Source organism: Amblyomma americanum, chromosome 3 (assembly GCF_052857255.1).
Source record: "Amblyomma americanum isolate KBUSLIRL-KWMA chromosome 3, ASM5285725v1, whole genome shotgun sequence".
Lineage (NCBI taxonomy): Eukaryota > Metazoa > Arthropoda > Arachnida > Ixodida > Ixodidae > Amblyomma > Amblyomma americanum.
In genome coordinates this window covers 129,732,325-129,758,201 of record NC_135499.1, presented here as the reverse complement: position 1 = coordinate 129,758,201, position 25,877 = coordinate 129,732,325, and the positions used below count along the sequence as shown (strand labels likewise).

The 25,877-nt window shown below is 45.2% G+C and overlaps 1 protein-coding gene across 1 annotated transcript in view; it reads right to left on the bottom strand.

The window, feature by feature from the left end:
* The window catches only part of LOC144124920 (ATP-dependent RNA helicase DHX8-like), a 49,765-nt gene that overhangs the window by 19,489 nt on the left and 4,399 nt on the right, over window positions 1–25,877 (bottom strand). The window contains 14 exon segments of the mRNA XM_077657868.1: window positions 3,108–3,248; window positions 3,561–3,742; window positions 4,415–4,538; window positions 6,453–6,539; window positions 9,684–9,869; window positions 11,093–11,287; window positions 11,757–11,938; window positions 14,743–14,890; window positions 15,863–15,963; window positions 16,075–16,159; window positions 18,853–19,044; window positions 21,405–21,515; window positions 21,994–22,092; window positions 22,788–23,019. Coding sequence (XP_077513994.1) covers window positions 3,108–3,248; window positions 3,561–3,742; window positions 4,415–4,538; window positions 6,453–6,539; window positions 9,684–9,869; window positions 11,093–11,287; window positions 11,757–11,938; window positions 14,743–14,890; window positions 15,863–15,963; window positions 16,075–16,159; window positions 18,853–19,044; window positions 21,405–21,515; window positions 21,994–22,092; window positions 22,788–23,019 — 2,065 coding nt within the window.

Below are 25,877 nucleotides of genomic sequence, written 5' to 3'. Positions count from 1 at the left end.
ACGAAGTTCGTTCCCCGATCTGTCAAGAGTTGCCTCGGGGGTCCATGTCGGAGCACGATCTGTTCGACAAATGCTCTTGCAACCGTGTCTGCCTTCTGATCTAGGAGTGCTACCGCTTCCGCATATTTGAAAGGTGGTCGACAAATACTAAAATGGACTTGTTTCCGGAAGTGGTCGTGGGCAATGGGCCCATTATGTCCATACCTGTCCGCTCGAAGGGAGCCGAAACCTCAGGGAACGGCTGAATTGGAGCTGGTCTTCGTCCCTTGGGTGTTTTTCTTTCGAGACAGGAATGACACTTCGCACAGTAGTCTCTAACATCCTGTCGCATGCCACTCCAAAAGTACAAACGCTCCACACGCCTGCGTGTCTTCGCTACGCCAAAATGACCGGCGCATGGCGCATCGTGAAACGCGCGAAGAACCCTTTCTGTCCACGACCGAGGTATGACGACTCTCTCCCAAGCGGTTTTCTCTGGTCTCCCTTTCCTGGTTGGCCTCGTGCGCCGACACAGGGTGCCGTCTTTGCCAATGAAATAACCTAGCTGTTCGGGGTGAGACGATGCACCCTCTAAGCTTTCGATTATTCGCTTCAGGTCAGAATCTTTGCACTGCTCTGTGCGTAATTCGGCGGGGTCGACTACGGGGACAAACTCATCTATAGCTGCCACGGCAGCTGTGCGGCTGAGTGCATCAGCATTCAGATGTGTCTTTCCTGACTTGCGCTCAACTTCAAAGCAGTATTCCTGCAGGTGTAGATTCCATCTAGCGAGTCACGAGCTAGGGTCCCTGACACTCATCACCCATTTCAGAGGATGGCAGTCTGTGACTAGCTTGAATTTGCGGCCGTAAAGGTAGCATCTGAAGTGCTTTACTGCCCAGACAACGGCGAGGCACTCCCTTTCCGTAGCTCCGTACTTTTGCTCTGTGGGGCTCAGCTGTCGGCTAGCAAAAGCAACGGGATGTTCTTTGCCCTCGATAACCTGAGATAGCACGGCACCAACTGCAAACTTTGACGCATCTGTGGCCATAACGAAGGGCAAATTAAAATCCGGGTGGCGCAACAGCGGTGCACTCATTAGCTTCCTTTTCACGGCCCCAATTCAAGCTAGTCACAGACTGCCATCCTCTGAAATGGGTGATGAGTGTCAGGGACCCTAGCTCGCGACTCGCTAGATGGAATCTACACCTGCAGGAATACTGCTTTGAAGTTGAGCACAAGTCAGGAAAGACACATCTGAATGCTGATGCACTCAGCCGCACAGCTGCCGTGGCAGCTATAGATGAGTTTGTCCCCGTAGTCGACCCCGCCGAATTACGCACAGAGCAGTGCAAAGATCCTGACCTGAAGCGAATAATCGAAAGCTTAGAGGGCGCATCAGTGGGGTGACCCCCATAATGCGCAGGGTCCACACGGGACGGAGAGGCAAAGAGACACCGTATGGCTCAGTTTAAACAAACAGATATATTCAATAATTACACATGATTAAGATTATACATCAGAGGCTGGGGCGTCCGAGCTTACGTGCCGACGACTTCATGGGGGCGATGGAGTGGCTCCGGAGTTGGGCTCGAGCGGTTGCTGGCAGAAGCTGCACGCCGTCGGGCTTCGGCGCTGAAGGCCCTCTTGGCGAACGATGTCGTCCTGAGCGCCCTTCTTCCGTACTGCTTCTCGATTTTTATATCCTCTTCTCCACACTCCCTAGGTGAGGGACGCCCACGCCGGAGGGGAAGGAGGGGGGGGCTAGGGCTTTCACTTGGGCGCACAAACATACCACCGCACTTATTGTCTCGCCCCCCCTCACGTGTTGAGTCCGAGGGAAAGAAGGTTGTCTTCGAGGTAGCGGCATAGCGTCGGCTGTGGTAAGGCGCGCTCTGGCCCGCTGACAGTTCCCGCGGGTCACCGGCCTCCATTCTCCATCCATCAACTGACACTCGCCTCCTCAAGGTAAGGCGCGCTCTGGCCCGCTGACAGTTCCCTTGTCCTGGAATGTGCTCGGGAAAGCCGCCCCCTGGAACCGCCACGCCAATTGGGGAGGATAAGCCCGTTTCCCCGCGGCGACGGCGGCGGGTCCCTTCGTTCTGGTCGTCACTCAAAGAGCATGGCTGGGTAATTGATGATGCCGCTGTCATCTGGGTCTCCGTCTACGCCGCGCCGTCGAACGCGGAACCTCGTAGCACACACAAGGAATGTACCTCGTAGCACACACAAGGAATGTACCTCGTAGCACACACAAGAATGTCACAGTATCCTGACAAGAAGGCATGCTTACATCACAATACAGTTCCATGAACACAAGCCCTGGTCATACAACAGGCAGTTGCCCAAAGCTTGTTCACATTTAGTTCCACCACAAATGACCAGTGGTTATGGTAATGTCCTTGACTCATCAAGAGAGGAGACTCTGATGCTTCAAAAAACACCAACACTACGTGAACAGGAATATCCATGGCCAGAAAGAGTGCCCGATTCCCTTCAGAGTTATCAGCCGCTACTGCTTTTAGAAATAATTTATTCATCCAACTTTTTTGGCTAAGCCTGCTGGACACACAATGATGCCATGCATTCAAGGTCCTTGAATAAACAGTGCATAATGGCACTCCTGCAGCCTGTACAAGAACCACTCAGCATCAGCAACAGCTGCTGACAATGTCATGAAATAATAGAGGCTATTCCCATATGTGCCCAACTGTTAGCCTGTGCACAAATAAATGGCACCGTAAACATAATTTTTCATCAACTTCTAGAGCACCTATACTTGGTGAAAAATATCTTTGAAAACAACTCAGCCACAGTGTCAATATTTCGTGTTGATGCATCTGTTTTCATTTATAACCACATCAAGCATGCATCTAAAAGTTTACACAAAACTCAGAATGAAACGATGCCATGACTTATACTCTTCAAGCCTACTTTCAGATGCAGGACATTGGGCTCAAGCTGGTCGATGCCGTTGTTCAAGAAAATATTCAAAGCAACAGCAAAAAGGTTTCTGCATACAATGTTTGTGTCATAGGGAAACAGCAGCATACAGTACATTAAATAAATTCATAATGAATGAGGTGACCATACCAAGCTCGAATATGGTGGTCGTGAAGTGTCCATACCTGTGAGATTGGTGTAACAACAAGAGAATCCATGCCAGTTTTTGGGTTGTAGACATTCTGCTTGACAAAGCCTGGGTCCACAACGTAGTAGATTCCATCAATGGTGAGAGATGTCTCAGCTATGTTGGTAGCAATCACGACCTGAAAGTGAGTGGGAAGGTTGTAGCAAAAAAATAAATAAATAAACCCTTGGTTGGTATGTATCCAAACTGCTGAGGGCCAAATAAAATACACCGACTAAGAACAATCTTCATAACGTTTGACAGGAATTTATATGCCACTACTGCCACATTACGTTTAAAAATTTACCTTGCAGAAATGAGTGTAGCCTGCTGCGAAAAATATATCCAAAATTAGGTTAAGACACTCAGTTCAAGAAAAAAAAAAGCAAACTTTAGGAAGAAATGCCACACAGCAGAATTTTTTTAAGAAAACAGAACGTAATGGGGTCACCTTTCTTGAGCCCGGAGTAGCTGGTTCAAAGATTCTAGTTTGCATTTCACTTGGCAGTGCTGAGTAGACCGGCAGAATGATCAGCTCAGGAACGTCAGGCCCCAGGGACTTCATCCGCTCGTAGAGAATCTCGCAGGCAGTGTCGATCTCTTCTTGACCAGTCAGGAACAGCAGTATGTCACCTGACGAGAATCAGCAGGGAGAGGATGTTATAAAGCAAACTGGGCAGTGTTAGCAGTTGAACAAAATGCCCAGTGTTTGAGCTCTGCTGTAGAACATGCTAAACTCGGTGAAAGCTGTCGCCACACTGCTGCTTGTCTTTTGCTAATAATGCCCAAGATAAACTGACTTTGTGGCCACCTGGGCTACCACACCTATTGCGACAGGCACACGGGCACATGCCTGCTGCTGGTCACACGATGACATGTGACTGGGAATCTGTGACCATTACATGACTAGTGACTTCATGATGACGTGATCAGATGTTAACAATGCCACAAAATCCATTAGAGAAGGCGCTGTACAGAACAATGTTTACTGCGAAAAGCCTTCCCCTCTAAACGGCGCTTCAGTTCTGGAGGATTTCAGCCCTTCTAGTCAATGCACTGTCCGTCCTAACAAGACATGAAGTAATTCACACCTGAGACAAGTTCTAATCAATGGTAGCTACAAGTTTTGTTTTCTTTTGCTAAGAGAATAGTACAACCAATACACAAAGAAAACATTCACAAGTAAGAAGGACACGTTGTCTTGAATATTATGAGGCGCAGTAGCTTCTATACAATGGTAAAAAACACAGGCAGCAAATTTAGCTTTGCAGCAAAAGCACGGTAATTCCCCGTTCCGACACTGACCGGGAGGTTCTGTCAAGTGGATCTGCATCACTGTAATGAGCGAGGCATCCAGGTAGTCCGTCTCGGGCTCCTTGGTGTAGAGTATCTCCACTGGGAAGGTTCTTCCAGGAATCGTGAAAATAGGCTGTTTTAAAATGAAAGTACCACAAGTGCATATAAACATTTTATCCAGGCCATACAGCTAAATCAATACCACTTTCAACACGTGGCTATTCAGAATACTTCGACAGGAAAATGATACATTGAAAAACAAACTTCCAGGTGTGCTGTTTCTTCCAAGCTGTTTCTTGTGAAGAATTTATAATACAGTGTAATCCACTTTTAGCGGCACCAGATATAACAATACATCAATTATAACAATCCAATTCTTTAGATTCATCGATTCTCCCATAGCCCCCTATGTAAAAATAAACTGTATATAAGAATAAAATTATTGCCGAAATAATAGATACAATGATAGAATTCTGGCTCCCGGAAGGTGTTTACAACCAAAATTTGTCAGAAAGTTTGACAATAATAAAATTCTTTGAAGCGAATGGCGCGAAAACTCTGCAAACGGACCGGACCGGCATGAAAAAATCTGTGAGAAGGCATTGCGTACAGCCTTGGGAACAAAGTGCTATCATTGTCGCAATCGCTGGAGGAAGGAGGGAAGAGCTTGCATGGCTCTCGGCCACTGCCGCACAAGACTCTCTCTCATAAACGTAGTTTCCACCATTGTGCGTTTGTGAACTGGGTAAACATGGCGACTAACCACAAGACATCTCTGAACCCACTCCCCACTTTTGTCGTTGACAATTTACAGTTTTTTTTAAAGTGGTAGCTTTTCTTAGCACACTCCTCCATTTCTTGCTGTCCGCAGCGCAGACCTTGGCAGTAGGCCAAGATGCTGTGCGCCGATAACGTCACAGAGTGTTTATCTTTTGATGGAAGCTCAGGCGAGGGTGGCTCGCTCGGCGAACTTAGCCGAGTACCAAGACGCCGTGCGCCCTTGACAGGCACACCGGTGGCCGTGGCTACACGCATGGGTAATACCTACATGCATGGGGTTGGAATACGTGGATGCATTCTTTTTGCCTTTTTTTTTTTGCCGGGCCAGATATAACGATAACCGGTTATAACGACCTGATTTTCCAGTTTTTCTTAATATCGTTATAAGTGGATCGCATTGTAATGTTTTCAATTATGCTTGCAAGAAAGGTTATAAGATAAAAGTATCTGTGTCTTGGATCATATTTCCATAAACTTCTGATAACACCTTTACCAACAGCCAGCCACCACACAGGGTACTGTGTCATGGATCAAGAAAAAACACTGCTGCAAGGAGTGATCATTACAGATACTATATTGTAGAACTCCTCTATATTAAGTCACTTGGACCAGCAAAAATCTTTATTATAAATCAGCTGTTTGTGATGGCATGGCCCTAAGTATATACAGTCTGGTGATTTTGCTACTTACTTAGCATTTAGGATCAGTTTAAAAAAGAAACACATAGAAGCATCGTCCAGCCTGCACTAATCGTCCCCTTATGTTTCACATTACTATAACCGTGTTTTTGCTATAAGTGAGTTTATTATAGCGGGAGTCTACTGTATAGATCCAAAGTAAGAAAGTTACAATATCGAGTGTTTGGAGAAATGATGAGAACATGTCTTAATGCAATCAATTCCTAACATAACCTAGTTTCTCAAGCCCTCTCTAAAATTTCCATGCCAGCTCCTGGAGCCTTGTGCTCTTGCTTAACAAAATCATACTGCAGATGCGGTCTAGATGGAACAATAAAGTAAGCTCACAGATGTCATCAAACCATAAAAGACGCATGCTTCGCCCTTAGAAGCCATCTCACATGATAGGAAAATGCAAAGCTAAATCTCTACTTGAAGCAGATAGCAGCCAAGCAGGGACAATCCTTCTTCAAATACTCAAACTAAACACTAAGAAAACTCTAACTAAACATAAGCACAACAATTTATGACATAAAAGGCTATGAACTTCATTGTGAACAGCCCGGGGTGCAATCATAAGCATTACGTACCGCTTCAAAAAAGTACTGTGAAAACTTTACGGCATCCAGAGTGGCCGAAGTGACAATGAGCTTCAACTCCGGCCTTTTCTTGACTGCCTGCAATGAGTAAGGGGAACAAAAACACAAAGCATAAATAAGTGATTAGGAATATATATTTAAGCACAACAGCAGTTCTTAGCCAACAAAGGTAAGTAACAGAGAGAACAGAAGTTTGCACAAAAGCAAATAGAAGTACCATTTAAACCAACAACAACTTCTGCACAACAATAAATATTTACCAGAACAAGACCTTTGAAAAGTCTTGACTGACAGAAGAAAAAAAAAATTAATAGGTGATCATACAATGTGATGCGACAAATCTATGTTAGCAGGATGGGTTGTACATTGATCGCTTTATCACACCTTTAAATGTAATTTCACTATGGGCTTTCGGTGTGTGCAGGCTTCTGGCAGGTGAGCAAGAGGAGGCTTCTCTCTCACACAAACATGCCAGCACACAGTGACCATCGCTTTGCTCATAGAGTAAAAAAAAAGAAAAAAAGCCATAAATTCTCACCCTTAACAGTCTATCGAAAAGACGAATCATTGGTCATCTTAACGGACTCAAAAGAGACATGCGGAAACTATACGAAAGGTAGAATCTTCAGGGCTGCCTTAGCTATCCTCCGCGAAGCAGTACACCTCAGAAAAACAGCAACCCACAAATTAATATGGATTCCGGCACACACGGGGATAGAAGGAAACGAAAGGGCAGACAGCTTTGCTCGAGAGATCACGTACCGAGCCGAGCGGCCATGCGCCCTGGGACAGCACTTCACCGTGGAGATCGGATTTTCAGAATACCTAAACTATCAAAGAGGCAGGAGAATTAGATACTCCCCGCCACATAAGGGCCTAACACAACAAGAAGCAGCTAGTTGGCGGAGGCTGCAAACGGGAACATTCTTTAACCTACATATACTTAGCGAGATGTATCCTACACAGTATAGGAACACATGCCCGTGGTGCGGGGCAACCCCCACGCTTTACCATATAACCTGGGAGTGTAAGCGAAACTACACGTTCCACCAACACAAAACCCCCGAGTGCGGAGCAGCGGGAGAGCCGGCTCACCAGCTGCGAGCTCGCCGCCCAAAGGGCAATGGTGCAGCACGCAAGCGAAGCAGCGCGACTTAGTGGAGCCCTGGACTAGGGGCCCAACCCTGCTTTGAAGGTCAAGAGTATGCAGCGATGAAGACGAAGACCGAACGCTAAACCCTTAATGGACCAAATAAAGTTTTTCTCTCTCTCTCTCTCTATAGACAAAGTGACAACTTTAAAGCTACAAAATAATTGTCATTCACTATTTAACCTTTTCTACATCTGAAGCAGGCCTGCTGACCTAGGTTTTCAACCACGACACACTGAAACTAAACAGGCAAACCAAATGCTATAGAAAAGGCACACAACACATTGCTGCATATGCAGTGTGCACAGCAGTGGCTGCTACATGCGTGCCTCCTTCCAAAGCTCTCCCAGGCAAGTGGAGTGAACTATCCATCATAGCTCTAGATAGCTTTCTAAGTTGCTGCAGCCATATTTTGTACCTTCAGTAGTGTCTGCCAACTGTAATGCTAGCTTTGAAGACCGAGTGAAAGTTCTGGGCATTTGAACTGCTTGCAATGCGGCTGCTCGTACATATGCACAGTATCCATGTTGCCTACCTAGCCTTGCGCAGTTATGAATACTGATAGGCCTCGCGAGCATCAGAAGGGTCCTATCAGCAAGCCGCCAACCTGGAGTTGAGCCAACATGGAAACATTTGTTGCGAAGACTTGCCGAGTTCACTACGATTCCGGGTTGGAAAAAAAAAAAAAACGATCTTATGTGTGGCTTTCTAAGCACCCACTGGCGCAGCCGGGCAGCCCTGCGCTGAGCACGTAACCGCCCCTGACACTCCCATCAAGGGTGCACAATGTCTTGGCAGTCCCGACGTTTTGCCAAGTTCGACAAGTGTGCCATTGACGTCGGAGCTCTTATCGAAAGATAACGTGCAGTGATGTTATTGGAGTGGAGCATCTTGCCGCGCTGCAAAGGTCTGCACTGTGGACGCCAACGAGGGCAAGAAGGAATGAGCTATGAAAAGCTAACGTTTTAAAATAATGTGATCTTGTGCACGGAGGCAAGTGAAAATTAAGTGGGCAGCTTCACAAGCGTTTGGTGCTCCTGAAACTTATGTGCGTGCTTGGGGGATGCAGCTGGTGAGGCAGAAAGCCCTAACGCAGAGGGAGCTAAACTCCAACTGGTCCTTGATTATGAATTTTGTGAAAAGGAGTAGATTTTTGGTTTGAAGGCCAAGAGGTGTCTACTAGAAAGGCGACTGAGACGGTAGCGCAGTTTGCTTCATAGTGATATTACAGCAGTTAAAATAATGGTGTGCTGTTCCAAGTGAGATGATTCATTTCTTAAAGGTGTACTAAAGAGAAATCTGAACTCGTCTTCTTACCGCGGGAACTCTATCTACACGTTCCGGGCATTCTTAGAAACTTCGAATTATTATCCTGTTCAGCCGATTGCCCTAAATAAACCGGATTAAACGTCCCGGCTCCCGCCTTCTTTTTAACTGAACGCGGCAGGTAGGCGGAGTCGACCAACGCGTTGAGTGCCTTTCAGCCAGTCCAGTGGTGGCTTCGCTTTCTTTTTTATTTTGTTTTTTAGGTTTCTGTGAATAAACAGTTTCAGCCACAGACAATATAGCCGCAAATTAGGCCCACGGAAATAAAAATACACATAGGCTCTTTGATTTACGTACCACTGCGACGATGGCAGAGCGGCAAGCCGCCGCGGGACTGGCTGACACATTAGTTGACTCCTCCTACCTACCGCGTTGAGTTCAAAAAAAGGCGGGAGCCGGGACGTTTAATTCGATTTAATTAGGGCAATCAGCCGCACAGGGCAATAATTCGAAGTTTCTAAGAATGCCCAGAACGTGTAGATAGAGTTCCCGCAGTAAAAAGACGAGGTCAGATTCCTCTTTAGTGCACCTTTAACCGAAAGATGAAAATCCGATGTGCGTTACAATTGACGTCATTGCATTTTTCTTTTTTTCTTGACCTTGAAAAATGGGTCCGCGTTACAATCATGTAAATATGGTATTTGGCAAAAAAATAAAACATTCAGTATTTTACACATACAATTCACAAACATAACCTTAAACCCAAAGAGAAATGATGACTAATTGAAAATTTCACCACCACGCACATTTTTCAAGAGGCCGAACAGGACGTCAGTGTGTATGGTCCTCTCGTGGGCCTCGTCCAGCATGATGATGGAGTATGACAGCAGATCCAGATCGATGAGGCATTCTCGTAGAAGCATACCATCCGTCATGTACTTGATCAGCGTCTCAGGACTCGTGCAGTCTTCAAATCGAATTGTGTAGCCAACCTAAGACAAGGAGAACCAGGTGAAAGATGTAAGCAAGTTTATAACTGGCCAAACATTCCTTGTCACACACCACAAAATGTGACCATTTTCCTTTTGACCTTCATTAGCTCAAATTTTGTATAAGTTAAACCTGGTTATAACGAAGTTGAACAAAGTCCCGGATTTTTCATTACATCCAGGTTTCTGTTAAATGCAGTTTTTGCGAGAAGACCCGAAAGGACAATGCAGAATGGAAACCAAAATATGAAATAAATGTAGGTGAAAGCACACTGAAAATGTTTATAGAAAACCCCATTACTTGAAGTCATAGACAAGGAGAAATGTTATGTGATCGTGCTGATAGCACGACTGCCGCGACTCGTGCAACGCCGCTATGGGTGGGGTGGGGAGAGTGGAAGAAGTGGGGGCACGGCGGCTGAGCTAGAGGAGAGCAAGCACGGTCGCGCTGTCGTCGTAGACCGGCCGCGGACGCACATGCTTCTTCCCACATGTTCCCCCTTTCGGTCTGCCTGCCGCTGTTGCCCCAGGCAACGTACTATTCGCCTTGTGTCACTGGTGCTCTGCGCTGTCCCCACTCCAGAGTCACAACGGGCAAGAGCTATCGACGCCAGAACAGCCGCGCGGCGGCGGCGCACCATTTTGTCTTTGCTATGTCCTATCATTTTTTGTTGCTTTTGAGTGTATGGCGTTCCAAAAGCGAAATCAACGGAGATGCGCTGACAGCACTGGAGCACGACACGTTGTCTCAACTGCAGTCACTCCTTGTAATCGTTGACGTTCCTCTCATGTCAGTTCATGCTTTATCGTCGTGAAACTTTTCAACTTTTCTGCCAAATTCTGCAACTCAGCACAAGCTAACAAACAGTCGGCATAGCGAGTTCGTTATATCAAGATCAACCGCCACTATACAATCATTACATGGAGGTCTCAAATACAAGCACTTCAATGCGGGGGGGGGGGGGGGGGGGGGGGATTAAAAAACTTTGTTATATCGAGAAAGAATTCGCTATATGGGGGTTCATTACATCCAGGTTCAACTGTAATCCAAACTCTGGAGAATTCCCCTAAAGTCCTGGTAGTAAGTTTTTGTTACAGTCATCTGCGTGAACAGCATGACATCTGCCTCAAGTGATTTTTTGCACAGGTTACTTTCAGTTTGCCAACGCAAAGTAAAATGACTACAATGTAATGCAGGGCGGTCCAATCTTCATAGCACCACTTACTTCTTGTCCCAGCCTACAGCCAAACTCCTCGGCCACCCGCTTGGCCACCGACATAGCAGCCACACGCCTTGGTTGAGTGCAGCCAATTTTTCCTCGCGTTGTGAAGCCTGCTTCAGCCAGGTACTGAGTTATTTGCGTGGTTTTTCCCGAGCCGGTTTCACCAATGACAATCAAGATTTGATTATCCATCACGGCCTGTGAGTGACAAATAAACAAAGATGTAAGCATGCAAGTGCTGCAGTATGTAAAGCACGCGAATGCTCTTGTAGAAATTGGCACAAATGAACAACAACAAAAGCAGAATACAAAAAGAAATGATGTGAACGAAAAAACTACATAGAACAGTCCGCAATAAGCCCTATTCACCAATAATGAACACGGGCATTTTTCTCTCCTGCTGGAGTCAAGAGACATTTTTGTCACAAAAAAAGTTAGGGCCACACCAACTAAGTGCTACACTCTAAATGTAAAAGAGCATCAAAGCTGGAAAGCTCCAAAAAGCTCATTTTAAAAAAAACAGAGAGAGAAAAAGAATGATACAAAGAGAGACAAAAGACAAGGATAAAAGAACGAGAAAAGCAACTAGAACAAGCATCTCAAAAGCTGAGTATTTTGTAGCTATAAGAGAGGGGGGAATCAACCACTAGCGAACAAGTAGGCTGACCTTGACCAGTTCATCCTTGAGTTTGTAGATGGGCAGTGACTGCCTCTGTTCCAAAATAGTAAGCTGCGTCTTCTTGCCGTAAGAAGCCTTGGCGCCACCGGTCACGTGCTTCTTCCACTCGGGCAGCTCCTGGCTCACCAGCCCGATGCCCCTCATGTTGGCAGCCAGTGTGCGGCCATCAGCTAAAACAAGGAAGCAGAACATCGTCAGTGCATGTCACTGGTGATGACAGCAGTATTAGCCTAATATGCATGAATCCTGAGGCGTTGAGGAGTGCAATAAAGCTAATTATAGATTTTTCTATGAGCATGCGAAATAGCTCGTGAACGTTAATATATTGTTAAAAACGCTTTCATGTATACCGTATATACTCGCGCAATGAACCCACTCGCATAATGTACCCCCCCCCCCCGCATTTTTGTCGCCCATAATTTACTTTTTTTTATCCTTTAGCTTTTTGTAGCTGGTCCCTCAGTTTTCGCACTCCCCGCAGTGCAGACCTTGGCAGTGCTCCAAGGTGAGCAAAAGCATCACCCTTGTTTATCTTTTGAGGAGAGCTCCTGTCAGATGGGTGGGAGGAGGGGGGTGGTGCCCTCTACAAACTTGGCAGAGCACCAAGACGTAGTGTGCTCTAAGCTAAGGCTTAAACTTTAAGGTTACACACTCGTAACTGTCCTGTGTGTCTTTTTTAACCTCGCCTAAATAGTACAGCTTTGACCTTCAGGGCCGGTGTTTAGCATGTTCGCGTTATCTCGCCGTGATTGGCCGGCGCCTTCGGCTACCACAAAATTGACGGATCACATTGACGTGAACGATGCTAAACACCAGCGGCACGAACGCGTCTGACCCTGTGCATTTGTTGATGACGGAAGGATGGACCTGGATGAAATTTTGACCCTTCCAAAAAAATCTCTTGAAAGTTTTTTCCTGCGTAATGAGCCCTCCCCCCAAACTGATGTGAACATATCTGGAAAAAAAGTGGGTTCATTACGCAAGTATATACGGTATATGCATCAAGAAGTTTAACTTTTATTTCCACGAGCACTAGGCATCTAAAAAGGAACTAACAGCTTTATTGCAAATAACAGTGCTTTATGAACATGCTAACATAAAAAAAACGTGTACACTTTTTCCTCAATCATTAAATGCTCCAGGGATGACTTTATGACGACATCAATTGTAATCACTCAGCAACAGTAAAAGTTACCTTAAAATAAAATGTAGTTCTGAAATGAGCATACAAGTAACATACAGTACATAGTAGAACCTCACTGCTGCATTCCTGGATGCTGTGTTCTGCCGGCTGTTATGTTTTCGTGTGCCAGTCCCATCCAAGTTCTAATAGAAACCCACGCGATATGAACTCGGCTGTTACATTGCAATGTTGCAGTGTTCCCACAGGCTAAGTCATGAATATCACTTCGCGACAACAGTTTACCCCACAGTGGCATTTTGACAGCCTGTGTTTAGCGTTCACGGAACGGTGATGGAAGATCGACAAAAGCGGGACTATATAGGTTCCATCGGCGCTTGGCTGCCACCATGTTCGGCAGCTTTTGGCGTCTTGAGCATCACGCCAATGCCAAGTACACTTATGAGCGGTGCGAATACTGTCAAAGATGATGGTACAGTTCCATCACCGCTACGGCCCAAAAACGAATCTATGCCACGGCAAATGCAGTGCGGGCAGCGCTGTACGATATGTGTTACTGCGGGCTGGCTCCAAAGTACGTTTCTGTCATCTGCATTTCCCTTGTCGCCCGCAACTTAAAAGTGCAATTTCTAGGTTCCGATAGATGACGATTGTGTAGGATTAAAGCTGCCGCCATGAAAAGAGCACAGAAACACTCACACATTTACTGCTGTATATATTGGTTACCTGCACCTTCTCATAGGGCATTACAGCAAGGGAGGGCACTATGAGTGCCCAAACTTCGCCCAAATGTGCCCAAACTTCGCCTGCTCTGCGCACCCTCGCTTTTAGCTGCTGCCTCCCTCCCATCAGAAGGTACATAAGCAGACAGAGAGCCATTGCAAGGCGTCTAGGACATCCTGTACATGTGAATGACTGTGACAGCCACAAAGCCTTGCAAATGCCATATAACCATGAAGCCCTTATAAAAACAAAAACATTAAAAAAAGTCGGCAGAGACACTTAAGACTGATTACATGTGAGAAGGCATGAGCCCGCCCGCTCACTATGTGAATGCAGTCGCCGCACGGCGTGATGCAACCCGATGCCACGGAGCTGGCAATTCTACGTCTGAAGGGTTCTATGTAACCGCCACCACACCCTTTTTGGTCTGCATGCTAACTTCTTGAAGGCAGTCGCCACCCTACCGCGGCCTGTGCCCCGCTCCCCAACAGCTGTTGCCGACCGTCTGCATGAGGTCATTCTCAACTTTACATTAACAGATCCGTAGGAATCCTCATACCACTCCTGGCGCAGTGGTGCAGTGGTTAAGCGGTGCACCACTGCCCTGCGATCCAGGTTGTTATTCCCGAGCAACTTCGCATGACCAATCGAATTTGACCGCCACCTGCCAGGTTGCATGAGGACGCCATCTTTTATGGGTACGATCGAGTGTTAACACACACACAGACAGGCTTTTTTGCTCAATGAGACAAGTAAGGCTTATGCTTTAAAAAAAACAAAGGAAAAAAAAAGTCAGGCAACGATTATATTTCTTTTCACGTGCGCTTCCCAGCTATTATGTTTTGCAGCTGGTGTGTTTTTTCGCAGTTCCATGAAAAACGCAACAGTGGGATTCTTCTGCATCCGTCAAGTTTGGTTTATATTTAATGCACAAATAACAAAAATACTTGGCTTCAATTCCCATGTCCCCTTGTTAAGGCCAGCAGCCTGCGAGAATTTATAACCTAAATTCGAAGTGACTGTGGGGGGAGGCTATCAATGCATCCAAGAGGTCTGAAGAAGCACAGTACGTTCTAGAGGCAAAAGAATAGAGAGAACTGCACGGCTAACCGTCAGGCATAGGGTCGATCCAGTGCTTGTTAAGGCCTGTGGGGATGGAGTCCATCTCGGCTTCCCTCTGCTGCTGTTTCTGCTCTCGGCGCTCCTTAGCAAGCGCCGACTGCATCATGGCTGCTTGTGCCAGCGACCCATCTGGGTTCTGCAAAAGAACAATGATGGCACTTGAATGCGAGACAGACTCCATTTAGTAAGTGCTTCAAGGGCAGGTTCATCATTCACCCTAATAGCAACTGCAGACATCCTGGATGCTTTGAAAAGTGACTCGTTTGTTCAACCAGCCATTGCTAGAAATGTTACCAATGGAATAAAAGAAATGAGAAACTACTTACAAGACTCCTAGCAGGCGTGGTCAATTCTCTGTCATTCAGGCCTCAAGTGATTGCTCAAAAGTCAACACCAAAAAAGACTTAGGTACACCAGTAAAGTGCTTTTATGCTTGACAAAAAGCAACAGTGCAATAGCACAAACAGCAAAGAACTGCAATAACACTAACAGCACGGTGAAAGTGTCAGAAGAAAGGAGAGCATTATGCAGGTCGCTCGTGCCAGATGCATGAACTCCCTTCAGCTGTGATTCCTTTAACGCATGCAAACTGGCCAGAATGCTTGCCCTGCTCTATTCACACATTCTACCAGCATTCTACCAGCTGACTGCCCTAATAATTACATGCAGTAAAATTATATAAAAGATGCAAACATACCTCAAGCGAAGCCTTTCATGAGCAAACTTACATGCTGTAAAATTATATGAAAAATGCAAACAAACCTCAAGGAAAGCCTTTCATGAACAAACTAACAGTACATATATTAGTGCAGTGAAATGCTGCTTGCTTCCAAACGAAATCCAAGCCCCGACACATTTACTTGCTAAAAAATGCAAGTACATCCAAAATAGAATTTTCCCTTTCATAATTTATAATCAAGGTACTTCTTTTTAACTATCAAAACTGATTTCCCGTCTGTATTTCACAATCTACGTTCAGTTGGAGACCAGCAACGTAAGTGGACAGAGGAACAAGGCTAGCAGTTTTAAAATCCAATTTGCAAAAATGATAGCAAATGTCACAACATAAAAAAAAAAATTGCTTCATCAGCAGTAGGAGAGTACCCACCTTTACAATTCTAACAGGACTCAGATCCTGCAGGTTTGATCTTCCATGGCCTCTGAGGAATGGTGGCTCCTCTTCAACCAACTCAATTTCCAAGTCCTCCTCTGCATAAAAGGAATACAAGAAATAATCAAACCCTTGTCTACACAGCGCTTGACATTTACATATCGAGCGTAGAGTTGTCACGAGTTGCGACCCTAAATTCTGCCACATACCGTCATCATCTTCCTTGGGCAAAAGGCCAGTAGTTTCATCGAAGTCTGGCAGCTCAGACTTGTCAATACAGTTGGCGGAAAGCATCTGGAGAAACAAAGGGGAAAAGTGTAGCAAAAACTGTGTTGTCCAAAAGACTAAGATTGCTTCGGCACAAAGGTGATATTTGCGCATAACTGAACTCAATAACTTCACAACTTCCATTGAGAAAGTACCACTATGGCTTCGCTCGTTTTCTAAAGCACAGAAACGGCAAAATCGATGTCTGTGCACTCTAAGAGAAGAGTAGTGCAATAAGGTGACTAGAGAGAAGCACAACGACAACCAAAGGTTTAAATGCAAGGAGAAGCACTTCACATTTGGAGGTGCACCTGGAAAAGAAGGTACGACCGATTGCTTGCAAAATAAACTGCTTGCCAGCAAACCCATCTTCATTGTCAGCATGAATGTGAATAGGTACCATAGGGACGTGCTGCACATTATGGAATCCTTATCACGAATGTGACAATAACTTCTACACTGTGCACCAACGAAACTGAAATCTTTTGCACAACAACCATAAATTCTAGCACCCAACATCAGAATTTAAAACTATCAACTTGTGATAGAAACTCCTGATTAGCATGAACTTATAGCATCATCAAATGACAAATTTTTAGAACTACTGTTTATCTATCAGATATTGGCTCAAAGGTGACAAAACTAAAAGCTTCGACTTGGTGTACACCAGAAGGTTGATCTATGTACAGGAACTATATACAGTGAAAGCTCGTTAATTCCAACCTCGATAATTCGAATTTTCGGATAATTCGAACTACACTACTTGGTCCGGCCAAGCTCCATAGAGATCTGTGTATAAAAAAATCCCGTTCATTCGAAAGCAAGTCGGTTCCGCTACAGATAATTCGAACTACGCGCTGCCGCGTCTGAGCGGCTTGGCACACAGCACGTGGCCAAAAAAAAAAAAAACCACCTCCGCATAGTTAGAGGCTGCGCACGTCCTAAACGAGGACAGAAGATGAAACCAGCTAAAACTGTGGAAGAGTGGGTAAAGCCTAAATGGCACCATCACTGGCGTGCGGCCGGCGGTGCCGGAGGGTACGGGTTGGCGGCCGTGGTGGCGGCTGCGTACCCTCATTTCCGCACAGCCTCCGAAACTCACAACTAAATACTCGTTATTTCGAGCCCTATTAATTCAGAAATACGGATAAGTACTGTCGGCGCGGTCCCAGCCAACGCCCATGAAAGGCTATGACTTCGGACGGGCACTACAAATTACGTCCGAAAAACTTTTTTTTCTTTGCGAGTGTCGTCCATCCTTCCACCCAACAGTCGCCAACGGAAGCACACGGTCAGCCGCGATCATGACGCCGGCTTTTAGCATCGCCCGGCTACAGCTAGAACACTGTAGCCCGGCGGTCAGCCGCTGGCCGGAAGCGGCCAACGTGGGCTATCAGCGCGGACCAGTCAGGGCGCGACAGCATCTGACTTCCGCCCGCTTCTACAACATAGCCGCACCTGCCGAAGCGGCCTCTAGCTTCACCATGAACTCGTCGTTGCCACTACACTGTGCCTCATGTTCACGGCAAACAAAAGTCGCCCAAAGCATGCTTTGTCTGAAGATGCCCGCAGCACAAATTTCTAGCGATGAAACGCGCCAGATTTTCAGAATGCTTCTGGATTTTGAAAGCTGCTAGGCTTAGCCACTATGCGTCGGTTGACGTCAGGAAGCGCGAGAGGTTCAAACAGGTTAACTATTTTGGTTCAGAAAGGGGTCACAAAGAATAATTCGTCCTCTTTGTCGTCACTGAATAAATAGCAGCTTAATTGTAAATGCACAGCTGTTCTTTTCAGCATTTTACTAAGCATATGGAATCACATCGTTTCTAACTCCTGGCGGCAGCCGCCGGTTTTCGGCGTTCCGCCGCGCCGCTCGAAATCCGCAGCACAAGTTCGCTCCATGTGGGTCGCCCTAAATACAGTACATATACCAGAATGCAAATGGTTCTTTTAAGTTTTTTCGAGGCCATTCGATAATTCGAACTTTTTTCCCGGTCCCGTGAAGTTCGAATTAACAAGCTTTTACTATATATAAAATTGACATCTTTAGCATTAATCAGCTCCTAGAGTGCACATGCTGCACATTGAAATGCACACGGCAGGGGTTTACCAAAACTGGGATTGTAGACGTCCCCACCATACATACTACTGTGTCAACCTTTTTCTTTTCCGTCCCACATGTGTTCAGAGTGAACGTCACATCACTAACCTTAAGTCACTTCCGGGCTGTTTTCAAAGAAAATGTTTTGGGATATTAATTAAAAGACATTTCAGACGCAAAATGTGGTGTTTTCAAAAATTAGATTTTTTTTCCACATTTTCCTGATTTTGCAAGCTGCGTACCACCTCAACTGTGTCATTCCACTGGCACCTTCATTCCATCGCTGGGTCAGCTGGTGCCATTTATGAAGGCTTCCTGTAACTAGACATGCTTAGCAAATTTGTAATCAAGAAAACTGTTTTTTTTTTTCCCTGACTTTCGATGTTGAAAATTGGCAGTTAAGTTATAAAGTATGCTTAAATAATAAATATTACCAACAAAACTAATGACTGTACATGTGTGAACCATATTCTGTCGTGTAGGAAGAAAGGGCATGCTTAGGCTGCGCAGCTTCCACACCACTGCCAGAAAAAATTGTCGCAAAGTATATTTTGAATAACAGCATTTTGCCACACAAGGGCAGACTGCACACAAGCTAAGAAAGTCGCTGCATACACACCTGTTTGATTTCCCACTTCTCAGGGGAAGAGATCCTCTGGACACGCCGACGGTTGTCAACGTCGTCATCATCGGGGCGTGTCAGCAGCGGCAGTGAGCAGGGCCGATCCGGGTTGCGGGCTGACTCAGTATTGTCTGACTCACCAGCTCGCCGCACAGGATTCAAGTCCTCCCCAGTATCCTGGTCGACATCCTGCACAAGGCAATGCAGTGCACCATTCACAATCCAGAATCACTTGTTTTCATTTCATGGTCACACTGAATTGATGCTCAGGTGATGTCACAACTCACAATTGTATTTACCTGAAAGCAAAAAACCTTCAGCAATTTCAACTTTTCAAAAGAACTTGAGAAAGGCTGACTGCCGGGTGCAAACTGTTTCTTGTGAAGAATTTACAATACTATAAGCAAGTTCAACCCGTCAAACACAGCTTTAATACTAGAAAGAAATGAAAAACAAGAGATGTCAAAATGAACAAAAAAGTGAGTCATCAGTGTGTCAGAACCAAGCATGGCAACAACAGGCTGCTTCTATTATATCTAGGAGACCAAAACCTAGAAACAGCCTAGAAAACAGAAACACTGTTATGAAGACTTTGTGGACATGACATTCATGTTCCCATGGTCCAGAAACATTACATGTCTAGAACTGTTTGCATGCCCATGCACTTCACCGCCCTCTCTTCGCCAATAGTTTGTTTCACACTGATGCCATGACACGCTATTACTTATAAAGATTGTGAGCACAGCATATATGAAAATCTAATTTAAGACATGTGACTGCCTTAAATGTCCCCCCCCCCCCACAGAGAACAAGCAGGTTGGCCTAGAAGTCAAGCCCACAGACACAACCAGATTTTAACACACTCTGATCAATGTTACAAAATTTTAATGTGTACTTGCAACAGCAATAGTAAGCATAGCATATTTAGGGCTCCGAGTTTTCAGATATTCCTTGACAAATTGTGGATTTGGGCGTTTTCACAAAAGCAGAGGAAATTTAGAGGGTAGAAGAACAGGGGTGTTTTGCGTAAAGCCTTTTTTTAATACCCCCATTTTTTATAACCTCCCTTCTTTTTGAGAAAAGAAAAGGTGCATAACTGCCTCACTTCGCAGGTAGGCACCCCCACCCCCTACCTCTAAGTGTAATTGAGGTGCCCACTGACCCAGTTATGCTCCTTTCCTTTCTTCAAAACCAAGGGAGGGTTTAGACTGCAAAATAAGACAACACTGGGAACTAGACTATTTTCCGTAAGTGGGCCCTGGAGTCAGTGAAGTGTGCTGGGAGCGCAATTGAACCAAAGACCACAAGTGGAAGAAGGCTGAGTATGCATCTGAGCATATAGATGCTATAACAGGCATGTGAGACGCCCAATCACACAGTCAACATCAAAATGGGCCTGCCACTCCAGAACTCTCGGCCACTAATGCCAATCAGCTTTTGCTGATTAATGTGCTAAGCCAGTATGCTTAGATCTAATAACTTTTTATGTTATTATTGATGAGGGCATCAGTAGGGCTGACAGAATGATTGGAATTTATTAATTTAATCATCTGAATTCTCTTGAAAGCTAAAATCTGGTGCCCAACGAGTTCTGCTAATATCCTGCCATGCTTGCTTCCCCAACACCTCAAGTAAGCCAGTACCATGGTACCATGTGAAGCAAGACGGCTATGGCACAACAATGCCTTCAACTCCTTTTTTTGGGAACAGCCACCGTGGTGGCTGAGTGATTACGGCACTCGGCTGCTGGCCCTAAAGACAGGGTTCGATCCCGGCCGCGGCGGTCGAATTTCGATGGAGGCGAACTTCTAGAGGCCCGTGCACTGTGCGATGTCAGTGCACGTTGAAGAACCCCAGGTGGTCGAAACTTCCGGAGCCCTTCACTACAGCGTCTCGCATAGCTTGAGTCGCTTTGGGACATTAAACCCCCATAAACCATACCATCCTTTTTTTGGGAACAGTCACGAAACTGGCGCATTTGAATAATTTGAATAAGCAATAAAGTGCTTGTGCTGAGTCGTCCTTCTTGCTTCTACATTTTTCGCACTTCTTGTAAGATGAATCCAATCCAATTTGTCCAGCATTCCGCTGAACTACATTTTTCTATTTAGAAGCACAGACAGTATTGTCAGAAATGCTATAATAATGAGAAGCAGACAAAAGAACTATTCTTCCCAAAAGATAGAAGCACTACGACTTTACTTTTATCACCCATACTAAGATCTTGAGGCATGTCAAACCCCAGATGGTTGAAATTAACCTACAGCTCTCTACTGTGATGTGCCTCACAGACCACAGTGTAGCTTCGGCAAGTAAAGACCCAGTAACTCACTCATCAACCTTTCCTAAGATTAAATGCATGAAGCTGTAGAGCGTATGTAAGCTTGCTTTTATGCAGGATATATGATATTTAGTAAATACTTAAAAGCTCCACGAGTCTCTGCCACACACGACGATAACAAAGCACCATTCAAGCAAGCGTCTGCAACCCACAACTTCTGAATGCCCAACAGCACCACAAACGAGCAGTATGCTAGCAAAAAAAGTACCTTCATGGAGAGGCTCGTTTTCTGGCCAGTAAAGGACAGCACCTTGACTTTGACGCGCTGGCCCCTGGTAACCACATCACCTACGTTGGTGATGCGACCCTCTCTCCTCAGCTGCAAAATAACAAATGGCATGCTCATCAACTAAGCAAACCAAACAACAGCGCTTCAACCTGCTCAACTGCAAGTGTTGCATAAGACTGGCCTATTACAGACATCAACCCCACTCTGGTGGCTTCGTGGCCATGGCATGTGGCAACCAAGCCCAAAGGTCATGGGGATTGAATACTGGCTGCTGCAAAACACCTAGGCACTGCATGATGTGAGTGCACATTAAAGAACCCCGGGTGGTTGAAATTAATTTAGAGCCCTCCACTATGGCACCTCCCACAGCGCACATGTAGCTTTAGGACGCTCATCCTTACATGCCATGCCATATTATATCGTTCCATACCTATTGACTTGTTAAAAAATCTCTGACATATGTTAAAACCTTTCAGGCCATGTCAAAGCAACATCAAGAATCAAGGAGCATTATCATCAGTGGAACTTTTACTATCGTCCCTTTTTCAGCTTATTTCCAGAAACATACCTGGGATATGTGAACAAGACCTTCCCATCTTCTGGGCAGCCCTTCAAGCTGCACAAAGCAGCCAAACTGCATGATGTTAGTCACTTTGCCATTGTAGATCTGCAAAAAAGAAAAAAAGCCAAAAAATGTTATAGCAAGGCTCCTATGGTAACTTTAACACGATTGCTGAAATAATGAGTTGGCTTTTTTAGATAAATAAGCCATGGCAATAGATAGGAAATGTTCAGAGAGTTCAAAGATTAAACCCAGAATGAATAAACTATCTACACAGCACGTGACCGAAGACACGTAAATCAACCAATAAAGAAAAAAAAACAAGCCATCTCAGTAATGCAATCCCAATACATACTGGAACACAGAAGAAAAAGAATGCAGCAGCAACATGTGTCAGTCACGTACACACCCAAGAGAAAGCTTTAAACTATATAAAGAAGCAATCCAGTAACAATCCAGTAAGTGACAGAAAATAAGATAGCTGCTGTGAAAGCCACTAAGGCAAATGTAAAAGCCAGATGACCGGTTCTTTGAAGAGTTACAGTGGCGTTAAATGATAAAAAGAAGGTGGCTAGATAAAAGACAACTGAGCTATTAAGAGAGGGTGCATAAAAAAGACAATAGTCTCGAAAACAAGAAGTACTGCAAGCACCTTCATAGTTTGAAGTTTCATTTACTTGTCTAATGAGCAATGGACAGTTTTTGATTTTTTTGAGCCAAAACCATGTACAACTCATTGCTCAGATCTTAAATAGCAGGTCGGCACAAGATAGAGCAGAGTGTGCAAAGAGGTCACGCACGTGCCCCACAACGGGGTCTGGTGACGCAGGCACCGTGCTCCTCTCCTTGCGGCTTGATCCATGGTGTCGGTCTCTCGACCGTGACCGCCTGCGCTCCCGGCTGCGACTGCGCGATGACCTGCGCCTTGAGAAGCGCTTAGAGTAGGGGCTTTTGGAGCGCGAGCGAGACCGGTGCCTCGATGACCGAGCCACAGGGCTACGAGACCGAGATCGTGACCTGTGTCTCCGAGACCTGCAATGATGGTTCCCAGAAAAACATGAATATACAATTGTACAAACATCATTCAAAGGCTTCTTCTGCTGCCGAACAGGCTAAATGCCACACAGCAAAAGGCCACACTGCCAGTGAGAACTGTTGGCTATGTCCACTACAGTATGTGCGTACATAACGCTCCACTATTAAACAGGATGGGAACACCAAAGAATTGACAGATGGTTGCACAGCATCTTCAGAGGTGGCCACCCCCTCAGATAGTATGCCAACAAAGAGTGCAAAAAGCAGTGTACCAGCAATGTCATCTGCAGGAGCATGCTTGTACTGCACTGCAGCAAGCTTTCATAATGAGTATCTCATATCAAGTACCGTTTTGTATGTCCTTCCACCAAAAGTTTTCTGGGAAAAAAGTTCGTGTGGTCTGCACAATTTACATTTCAAGGATAATAAGTAGGCATGCGCCAATATTGAAATTTAGAATGAGAACGCCTTCAATGGAAGTCTGTCCGGTTGGGTTTGAATCTGTTAATTTATTTTCAGCCCACTGTTTCGGCACCAACCCGGTCCCTTCTTCAGGGTTGACTGAGAGGTGAGCAGGCAGCAGCAGGGAGCAGCCTTCACTTTCCCTTTGTTACAACATGGCGAAGACCATTATTATATGACGAGGGGAGTGTTCCCGGAGCACTGTTTACTGTTGCCTCAGTGAGCTGGATGTACATGACTCGACGTGACACCTCTTGAACGAATTATGTTCCCCGGCCAACACGCTCATTTATTCAAATGCGTTTTTGTGGTTGGCACGCTTGCAGTGCTCGGCGAGGGGGTCACTTTCTGAGTTCATTGACCGAATGTCGTTTTTTTGCTGATAGATTCTCTGACTGAGGATTTTTTTTTCTCATCGATGTACGAGACTGGGCATCTGAGAATTTTGTAGATAACGCCCAGCTGTTTCCCTTTCGGGGTGCTGTCTTTGGACAGTGGTAGAAAGTGGCCAATCATTGAAATGAGTTCGTGAGCCACGCAGATGCTGTGTTTTTGTAGAATGCAAACCAGTGCCTCGCTGGCGCCCCTCACGTATGGAAGTGCAATGCGAGTGCATTTTTTGCTTCGGTGATAACCGGCCTCCCTGTCCCTCAGGCCTGACAGCGAGAAATGCTTTGAATAAAGCCAAGTGTGTAGCCATCCTTATTACTTGCTTCTCAGTCACTCCTGAAAAAAGAAAAATGTGGTCCCGAAACAATGGACTGAAATTTTCTAACACAAATTGAATAAAAATATGAAGAAGTAATGCCTTTGAATATCCAATGTGTGTTCAGTATGAAAAAGAAATCCAGAAAAAGATAAGCAGGCAATTTTCAATTTTCAAAATACTGCAACAACCAAAATTTGAATATATCATAGTTTTTTCCATGTTAAGAAAAGTTGCTCACCATGCTCTTCAGTCCCGCACCAAAATTCACCCTTTCATAGCAGAGTTACTTTGAAACTGAAAGTTAAGCTCAGTGACTACATAAATGACAGTGTAACAAGTTGGAAAATTCATTGATAGCATTGAAATAGCGTGCAAGAGCTATGGGTCACCAGTGACCCATGCTCAATAGGCATAGCGCAGAAAGAGTTACAGTGTAAAATGAACAGTCACAAAAAAAAAAGTGACAAGTGTGGTCTGAAACAAAAATGCCAAGTGAATTTGGTGCATTCCTACACAATTATTTTCAGATCATTTTCAATAATAAACTGCACATCTCCAACCAAACAAAAATTTTAAATTTAACCTGCGACGCAAGCTACATCGGCGAAACCAAAAATTTCAAAGAAAGAATTCGGCAACATAAAAACGATGTCCACAAATCCGCAAGAGAGCGCAATCCAGTAGCTGAACACTCCAAGGACTCCGACCATAGAATCAACTTCGAAGAAACCCGCATCCTTGGAACCGAAACAAATTACCACAAAAGGCTCCTTCTGGAATCCTGGCATGTCCAAACCACCCCGAGCAATATCAACCGCACAAAAGGAAACCTGCCCCCAGTATATGCCCAGGGACTTCGCTCTGCAACTCTACGAAAAAATTCACCACTCCCTGCAGTGCGCCAGCGTGACTAACAGCCTAAACCCCCTCCCCCTCCCCCCCGCCTTTCGCGTCACAGCTGTCGTTCCTTTGACCCCCCTCCCCTCCATACTTAAAAGATGTTACCTACTGCCCTCAGTCACTCCTGATGAAGGAGCCGAGTCGGCCTCGAAACGTTGGGTTAAAGTTAAAATTTTTGGTTGGAGATGTGCAGTCTATTATAAGTCTTCAAATCCAACCAGACAGGCAAATCTGTCAAAATGTTTAGTTTTCAGATCATTTTCAACCACCGGGGGTTCCTCAATAATGCTGTCACCTAGGTACTTTCGATCAAGATTGAGTACATTGGGATCAAACTCAATGCAGATCAAATGCTGCCACACACCCAAATCAATAGTGATCAAGCCCGATCCTGCTTGCCCTCAAGCTGGTTCCTGAAGCGCACTCAAGATTCTTAATTCCAGTCGAGGACCACTACTCTCGCGCTCAGGAAAAAAAAATCAAATATAAAGCAAAGATGAAATGTACATAGACATTCTCTAAAAGCTACAAAGTTTTAAAATTACTTTGTTTTATTCAGTGCAGCTTGATTTCCATACCGTGGTAAAGGCCGACTGCTACAAAAATTTTTGCCCCATAAAAAGATGTTTTTCTAGTACTATGTCTATAGAGACTACCAAAAACAAGAGATGGTATTTGTAATAGATCAGGGTGAAGTTCGGCTCATCAGCAAATAACACAACCCTGTGAAAGTCGAACAAAGACGTAGACGCTGTTGGTGTTCCAAGACAGGAGAAGTAGTGTG